The 9129-nt window shown below is 35.0% G+C and overlaps 1 protein-coding gene across 2 annotated transcripts; it reads right to left on the bottom strand.

The window, feature by feature from the left end:
• Positions 1–1109: 1109 nt before the first annotated feature.
• LOC103308095 (zinc finger MYM-type protein 1-like) lies at positions 1110–4574 on the bottom strand. Of its 2 annotated transcripts, none has more exons than XM_029492335.1 (3): positions 4451–4574; positions 3655–3738; positions 1110–3565 (listed from the first exon to the last, which is right to left on the bottom strand). In XM_029492335.1, exons 1-3 carry the CDS (start codon positions 4557–4559, stop codon positions 1155–1157), a joined length of 2604 nt encoding a protein of 867 aa, XP_029348195.1. In that variant the 5' UTR covers positions 4560–4574; the 3' UTR covers positions 1110–1154. The 2 variants fall into 2 exon arrangements, with proteins under 2 accessions (XP_029348195.1, XP_029348194.1); XM_029492334.1 differs by lacking the exon at positions 4451–4574 and adding an exon at positions 3833–3956.
• Between the last annotated feature and the right edge of the window lie 4555 nt (positions 4575–9129).

Genomic DNA, 9129 nt, shown 5'->3' with positions numbered 1-9129 from the left:
TCAAACAATTTCGAACAGTATTGCAAAGACCGGAATATTAGACATATATTAATTACCACAGGCATGCCCCGTGGAAACGGACAGGTTGAACGACTCAATGCTATAATTATTAATGTGTTGGCCAAGATGTGTATCGACCAACCAGGAAAGTGGTATCGACAAGTGGGAAAAGTGCAGATGGCAATAAACGGATCAGTGCAGAGGTCTATAGGCATGACTCCATTCAAGCTAACTTTTGGTGTGGAGATGCGTCATGCTGACTTTGCGTCACTAAAGGAAGCTATAGAGGAAGAGTACATACATTGGTATGAAAGTCAACGAGAAGAGGACCGTCAGCGAGCCAAGGATCAAATTGCCAAGGCCCAAGAGGAGCAACGCAAGACCTTCAACAAACGTAGGAAGGAATCTGAATCATATTGTATAGGTGATTTGGTAGCTATCCGTAGAACACAGTTCCTACCAATGTCTAAGCTTGCAAGAAAATATCTGGGACCCTATCGTATCGTCGGCAGAAGGGGCCCAAATCGTTTTAAAGTGTGGAGAGTAGGCGACGGTGAAGGACCAAACAAGACATCCACTGGTACTGACTTCATGAAGCCCTGGTGTCCAACAATCAATCATGAGGAAGAAGATGCAGCCGACGCGGATGCTGTTCAGTCTGGGGAAGATGTGGGGTTGAGTTGCCCACTAGAGAGAGGGTCGGTTCCTGGTACAGCTAAGGTGGTGGGGAAGAGCTAGTCATCAGTGTTGCTTAGACGTTAGACGTGTGTCCTTGTCAGTGGCGCCGAAGTGTTTGAAAAATACTATGACATCATAAATCCAAGGGCCCCTCCTGGAGCTTGGGCCCCCAATTTTTTTTTCAATGTAACAATTGAATGCGAAACAAACTGCCCACATAATTACATAGTTAATGTACAACCATTTTTTTTTTCATTTATTAGCTGAAAAAATATTTAATTAATCCGTTTAAACATATGTAAGCTATTACCTAGCGACCAAGCTGTGACCGACCCGTTTTAGATGAACTATATGAAATCGAGAACTAATTAGTTATTATTATCATTTAAATATTCATAATATAAAATAACATAACATAATAATTACCAAAATACTACATAGATAATCAAGCTTTTATTTAATTAAAAGTTAAAATCTTATAAAATTAATGATTTAATCAATACACTACTTTTTTGTGCAAAAATATCTACTACTAAATCTTTATCAATTACAATGTCATTCTCACAAGAAATTTTAACTAGGCCTTCTAGGCGGTCTTCAGATGTCGATGATCTTAATCTTGTTTTGACTAGTTTCATTTTTGAAAATGATCTTTCAGTGCTACAACTAGAAACTGGCAATGTTACGGCAATTTTAATAGCAGAATACAGATGTGGGAATACACTATCCAAACCAGTAGAATGTAATAAATTAAATATATAAATCAAACTTTTTGAATTTTTATTTTCTTTTAAAGTTTTGTTGTCATTATCGTCCATACCTGAAGATGCATCACTGAACAAAAATTCTTCATCATCTGATTTATTTAATTCTGTTTCTGTATGTAATTTTGCTGGCAGAACTAATGTTTTTTTTATCTCGGGAAAACGTGAAGTAAACTGCAAGTATTCAGTACGCAAACAATTTATGTCTAATATTTTATAAGTATTACAAAGTTTTACAAATGAATCAATTGGCAACAAAATTGGCTTTTTCATGATTTCTTCTATTCTTTTTAATGAAAACAGAGAAATGTCTTTTAAAATACCAATATGATCTGGATTAAAACGTTTATTCATTTCATTGTTCACATGATCTAGTGCTGGAAGTACTGTATTGATTTTAAACAACTGAATGGGATCTTGAATTCGTTCATCGGTACATTTTTCGTCATGTTTTCTAGGTACTTTCTTTATTCTTGTCGTTTTTAAGACTTCAAACTCATAATCTGATTTGTCTATAAATGATTGTGCTTGTTCATAAAGATTATCAAAAGTATTATCATCATCTCTAAGAAAATTTAAGTCATGTTTGGAAGTTTCAACTATGTTGGTTACAGTCAACAAATCAATATCTACCGATTGCATAATCTTTGACAATGGACTTAAAACAGTAAATATTTTTTTAAAAGTATATGCGGTTAACACAAATCGATATGATAAAAAGTATTTCATAAATCCTGCAATAGTAGAACCCACTTTTACATCACCAGATCCTTCATTTTTTCTTGTTTCTTCCAGAGTCTCTAATATTGCATCAAATTTTTGTAAAACAGTTTCAAGTGCTGCATCATGTGATCCCCATCTTGTGGTTGCAACACGTTTCATAGATTTCTTTTGCATATTAGGATAATGTTTGTCTTGAAATTCTCTGAATAAAGCAGCTCTTTTCTTACTACACCAAATAAAAGAGTAAATGGATTCTAGATTTCCAAATAAATCAACAGCATCTAAACTAGATGAAACTGCATTGGCCATTACCAAATTTAATCGGTGAGCATGACACCACACAAAGATAGCTGAATTATTTTCTACATTAATTCTTGCTTGTAGGCCCTTGTATTCCCCACTCATATTGCTAGCACCGTCGTATGACTGACCAACAAGTTCATTTTTCCAATCAAGGCCTTCACGATCCATGACTAATTCAAAAAGATTAAACAACGATTCTCCAGTTGTAACAGGAGATTCTTTAAGAGCCAATAAACGTTCAAAAATGTTCCCAGATGAATGACTAACATATCTTATTATAAATGATACCTGCTCTTTTCTAGCAGCATCAAAGGTCGAATCTATTGAAATACTGAACATTCGAGATCTCTTTATATCTGATCTTATGGTTGACCCGATAAATTCTGATATAGAACTGATAAGTTGATTTTGTCTTTCCCAACTTATAAACGAGCACACATGTTTGCCCTGGGATTTAATAGAATTTATATGGGAAGATAATGCATACGAATTTGGAGCCATCAACAATAAAATATCCTTAAAATTTCCTTTATTTTTTTCTTCCCAACCTTCTCTGTGCCCACGAAAAGATAAATTATGTCGAGCTAAATACAAAGTAATGTCTATTAACTCAAAAACAATTTGTCTGTTTAATGCAACATTGGTTTTTCGACTACTTTCTAGTGCTGGAATGATTGGCATAGAATTTTTCTTAGTTTTTAGTGTTATTGAAGCATTGACATGTATATTACTTATTTCATGTAGCATAATATTTTGACGACCATTTTGCCATGTAGAATATCCAACTTTTGTCCATGTTGTAACAGCTTTATGCTTATTGTGGCCAGTAAAGAGCATACACGGCAAACAAAAAACTGTGTCTAGTGTAGGTGAGTATGATAACCAATCCCTAATAACTCTAGAACCATCAGGAAGTAACCGAGAGTACCACTGTTCATTAAAATGGCCATGTCTGGAAGTTTTATCAAATGGAAAATGTTTTTGAGGAAGATCATCTGAGCATGGTTGACAAGGGCCTAATTGAATGATCAAATTAATTTCTTCAGGAGTTAACTTGCTATTAATGAAATGCACTGGATCATTTTTAAATAAATTACCTATGAATAACAAAAAAACGTTGAAAATATATACTTTTTCACATTATCTCATAAAATTATAACCCTAAGTGTGTTAATAGTTATAATACCTGGTGACGTTTCTGCAGAAACTGAACTAGATAAAACATTGTCAAATGAATTATCAACAGAAACTTGATCTACTTCATTAATACCTGTAAACATTTTAGTTAAATTAATATATTTTGATACAATTTAAAACTAATTAAATTAATGTGTGCATTTTTTTTAAATTTAAATTACATATACCTGGTGAAATGTCGTGCGTAGAAGCCTGAGTGGAAACTGAACTAGATAAAACATTGTCAAATGAATTATCAACAGAAACTTGGTCTACTTCGTTAATATCTGTAAACATTTTAGTTAAATTAATATATTTTGATACAATTTTAAACTAATTAAATTGATTTGGCAAGTATATTGCATTTTTTTAAAATTTAAATTACATATTATACCTGGTGAAATGTCGTGCGTAGAAGCCTGAGTGGAAACTGAACTAGATAAAACATTGTCAAATGAATTATCAACAGAAACTTGGTCTACTTCGTTAATATCTGTAAACATTTTAGTTAAATTAATATATTTTGATACAATTTTAAACTAATTAAATTGATTTGGCAAGTATATTGCATTTTTTTAAAATTTAAATTACATATTATACCTGGTGAAATGTCGTGCGTAGAAGCCTGAGTGGAAACTGAACTAGATAAAACATTTTCAAATGAATTATCAACAGAAACTTGGTCTACTTCGTTAATATCTGTAAACATTTTAGTTAAATTAATATATTTTGATACAATTTTAAACTAATTAAATTGATTTGGCAAGTATATTGCATTTTTTTAAAATTTAAATTACATATTATACCTGGTGAAATGTCGTGCGTAGAAGCCTGAGTGGAAACTGAACTAGATAAAACATTTTCAAATGAATTATCAACAGAAACTTGGTCTACTTCGTTAATATCTGTAAACATTTTAGTTAAATTAATATATTTTGATACAATTTAAAATTAATTAAATTAATGTGGCAAGTATATTGCATTTTTTTAAAATTAAAATTACAGATTATACCTGGTGAAATGTTGTGCGTAGAAGCCTGAGTGGAAACTGAACTAGATAAAACATTGTCAAATGAATTATCAACAGAAACTTGGTCTACTTCGTTAATATCTGTAAACATTTTAGTTAAATTAATATATTTTGATACAATTTTAAACTAATTAAATTGATTTGGCAAGTATATTGCATTTTTTTAAAATTTAAATTACATATTATACCTGGTGAAATGTTGTGCGTAGAAGCCTGAGTGGAAACTGAACTAGATAAAACATTTTCAAATGAATTATTAACAGAAACTTGGTCTACTTCATTAATACCTGTAAACATTTTAATTTAAATAATATATTTTGATTTGATTTGTTATTATTTGACATTTTTAATAGACAATCCTGTTGTAATATTGTTATAACTTATGCTCTATTGCTCTTATATAATTTTCATTTAACATACCTGAAAATAATGATTTTTTTACATAGTCCTATCCATATAAAATTAAAATTAAAATATTTTCATTAATACTTAAATTATTAATTAGGTTTGAAAATAGTGATTATTTAGTTGTATCACTATTCTTAAAGCATTCTATAGTTCTGTGGTGCTCAGTGCTCACTGCTAAGATAAAAGGTCTTAAGTTCAAAATTAACCAATACACTTTAACAAAAACAAACAGCTTGTATAAAATAAATATTATTATATGAGAAAAATATAAAAAAAACAAAATCAACTTTTATAATAAGATATAAACTTAAAAAAAACTACTTAGATAGTTAGGAATATAATTTGGTGGGTTAGAAGCACATTAAGTCAAAAATTAAATATGTGTTAAAAGGTTTTAGTCTACTTAAACTGTGTTTATATTTTTTTTAAACTGCATAAAGACATGTGATTTAGTCCATTATACCCAGAATTTTTAATCAAGGCGCTTTTTACAATTTCGAATTATGATGCATATGGTAGAGTTCTAGGGATAGGACATAGTTCTTTTACCCCCAATAAGTGTTTTTTTTTTCATCTCTTTTTTTTAATCCCATTTTCGCAATTTATGTACTTTAGAACTTTTACACGAGCACCATAGAATTAATTAAAAAAAATTGTTATTACTTACCGTTATTATTATTAGCATTACTATTATAATATTGTGTTGCCTCGGCCAAAACTATTGGTTTGATAAATCGATCTAATAATCCAGACATTTTTTTAGTTGCATCTTCTCTTTGTGCTCTTAATTTCCTCTTGGCGCATCCACTCAAGTGTTGAGAACGAGAAGCCATTAATTACGATTAATACAATTTATAACATTAAAGTAAACAATTCAAATTTAAATGACAGTTGTCTGTCGACTGTCGTTGTCAATTAAAATAAAACAAAACTACATAATACACCGTCACTGTGCAGTTAATACTTAATAATTTAAATTTTAGTAAAGTGAAGACGAATGACGACTGATGAATGATGATCATGTGGTTAAATGTCTGTCTGTGTATACGGTACACAATATAATATAATAATATACGTTTTGACAATTATTTAACGTAACCAATAATAGTAATAATAAGCCGTCGCCGACAGATAAGATATGGAGAATTCGACATGGTTGCACGCTGGGTTTCCCAACTATTCATAGCTTTTCAGATCGATTATCGCTTGGCGCTTGCTACTAATCGGGAAAAATTATGTTCGAATTTATAAACTATAATATGCATTAAGTAGGTACTTACTATTATTTAAAATAATAAAATTATTTTTTTTATTATCAGTTAAAAATATTTAAAAATTATGTAGGTAACAAATTTGGAATTTTCTTACAGACTACAGCGTACAGAGTAGTGTACTAGTGTACCTACTACCTAGTACCTATACAGTTATCAAATACGTATTATTCACTCAATTACTTCGTAAAAAGTAAAAACACAAAGCCAATAATACCTAATTAATTAAATAAATGAAAATATAACGATTATTTATCATTATTCTTATCTTAAATAGTTCAACTATTAAATCAATAACAAAATAAACAATTCATAGTTTATTTTGTCATACTTCATGATCATGTTCGTCAGCTCAGCTGACAGCTGTTAGTTGTTAGACGTTAGTATAATAATTATTTTAGTACACTATTAAGTATTAGAGTGTAGAATCATAATCCACCAACTACGTATCTATAGGCTATAGTGTTTACAGTTGCTATTCAGTATTCAATAATTATTCGTAGGTATATCAAATTTATTTATCTTTATGATTTAAAATTCTATATAAGTAAAATTCTGGCCCAGGACCACAACCGGGCCCCAGTAACACTTGGTGGGCCCCTCCCAGGTATAAAATCTACTATGACATATGTCATAGATAAATTAGGTGATCGGCGCCACTGGTCCTTGTTCGTTGTCGTTGTAATTGTAATTTAAATTGTTCACGTGTCGTTCAATAAAAGAGTTTGGTGCGTTACGTTTCTGTTGTTATTTTATCCAGTATACATTTTGGTGACCCAATCCCACATACATTTTAATAAATGAACTTCATTGTTTTAAAAATTAAATTTATTTTTACTTTCAGAAAGGTTAGATATTAACCAGGAATGTGGATATTGTTATTATTTCACAAAAATCTTGCATGTGACTACTACAGTGATAGTTTGAGAGAAGACTACGAGGGAATTTAATCTTGTGGTTTGTTAACAATGTTCATTTATTATGTTTAATTTCTATTCTAATGTATATTGCACTTCTAAGATGATACCAATGTTTCTTTATATAATACATTAGGTAATATTATATTCGTTAGTTTTTATTAAATGTAATTTCAATTTTTATATTTGGTTTCAGGAACATAACAAACATTCATATTGAAGACTTGTGCATACAATTATTATAACAAAACCTAAAATGTCATCCACCAACGTCGGCGGCAAAGACTCACCCTTGGCTGACAACCTGGCCACGGAGTTCAGCTCGCTGAGATCCGAGGTGGGTGAGCTCAGCAAAGCGGTTAGGCAACTAGTCGACAGGAAGGTTCCAGAGGAGGCATTGGGCACTGCGGCCCCAACATGGACGGAGGTAGTGAAGAAGAAGACGGCGAGAAAGAAGAACTCCCCAACGCAAGAGGAGCAAATCAATGGTGTGAAGGGAAACGAGAACGTTACAAAGGCCAACCCGAGAGTTCGCGCACGCCCTCAGGCAATTATAGTGGACGTCAAATCAGACGATTTTCCGGCGCTAGCCACGAAGATTCGTGGAGGCGTCGATCGTGGAGTATTGGTGATAGCATTGTTGGTATGAGGCAGTCGAAATCAGGGGGCCTACTCATCGAAGTCCGCGGCGACCAAGCGCGGTTCGAAGCGGTGCGTGCAGAGATCTCCCACTCTGCGGGCTCTGAGGTGGAAGTGCGTACGCTCCAGCAGAGAGTCATGGTTGAGGTCAGGGACCTAGATCAGTGGTCAACTGCTGAAGAGGTGGCTGAAGCCACGGCCTCCGTCACCGGCGTTCCATCGGAGCAACTCAAAGTCTTCAGTCTTAGGAAAAGATACGGGGGCTCCCAGTCGGTGCTGGTATCGCTACCGGTTGGACCTTCACGCGAGCTACTCAAGTCCGGGCGGCTCCGCGTTGGTATGATTAGCTGCCGAGTCAAGCTCGCTGACCAGAAGCTAAGATGTTTCCGCTGTTTCTGTTCCGGCCACACAGCGAAGGAGTGTTCCGGCCCGAAAAGAACGCAATGCTGCAGACGCTGCGGTGAATCAGGCAACGCGTTGGAATCCGCAGTTAGTGCTTTTGCCAGGTCCCTGGCGGCGGAGGCTCCAGCCCGGAAATGAGCGCGACCAAGGGGACTGGAGTCATTCAAGTCAACTTGAATAACAGTTGGACGGCCCAGCAGCTACTCCTGCAGATGATGGCAGAACGACGGTCGAACATCGCTGTCTTGTGCGAATACAACAGGCCGATGGGTGACTCCGACCACTGGGTAGGAAGCCTGGACAGGAAATGCGCCGTGTTTGCAGCAAACTCCTCGGACGTGATCTTGGACGAGCAAGGAGCGGGCGTAGGCTTCGTTTGGGTGTGGCTGGGCGATGTACTGCTGTACAGCTGCTCGCCAGCTCGTCACTGACTGGTCGGTACTCGAGGACACATACTCAGCAAGTGATCATCTGTATATAGAACACCTTGTCTCATCACGAGCAGCGCAAAAAACCACGCGTCACACCACGATAGCTAGGGCACCGGGCTGGTCAGTCAAAAAATTCAATCCGGCAGCAGCCGAATTGTTCTTCGAACTGTCTGGACGGTCATGTTTACCATCATCTGAAGCACTCGCTACTGAGCACGCAGAGCGACTCGGGGCCTTACTCTCCGCCACGTGCAATGCCTCCATGCCACCCAGGTCGGCGTTCGAGGCAAGAAAGGCTGTCCACTGGTGGAGCGACGACATCGCCGCCCTTCGCAGGGCTGCAATTGCAACGAGGAGAGCTTACCAGCGTGCCGGCCGCAGATCGGG

This window comes from Acyrthosiphon pisum, unplaced genomic scaffold, assembly GCF_005508785.2.
Source record: "Acyrthosiphon pisum isolate AL4f unplaced genomic scaffold, pea_aphid_22Mar2018_4r6ur Scaffold_21271;HRSCAF=23481, whole genome shotgun sequence".
Classification (NCBI taxonomy): Eukaryota; Metazoa; Arthropoda; class Insecta; order Hemiptera; family Aphididae; genus Acyrthosiphon; species Acyrthosiphon pisum.
Note: the sequence above shows the minus strand (reverse complement) of the source record. Positions and strands in the feature narration are given on the sequence as shown.

Excerpts from the sequence above, each read along its gene's own strand:
- LOC103308095 (XM_029492335.1), bottom strand. The coding sequence starts at position 4,559 with ATGTTTACAGATATTAACGAAGTAGACCAAGTTTCTGTTGATAATTCA. Across the intron at positions 3,739-4,450 it reads TACGCACGACATTTCACCAG|GTATTAATGAAGTAGATCAA; the intron begins GTATAATATGTA and ends AAATGTTTACAG. Across the intron at positions 3,566-3,654 it reads TTCTGCAGAAACGTCACCAG|GTAATTTATTTAAAAATGAT; the intron begins GTATTATAACTA and ends TGTTATTCATAG.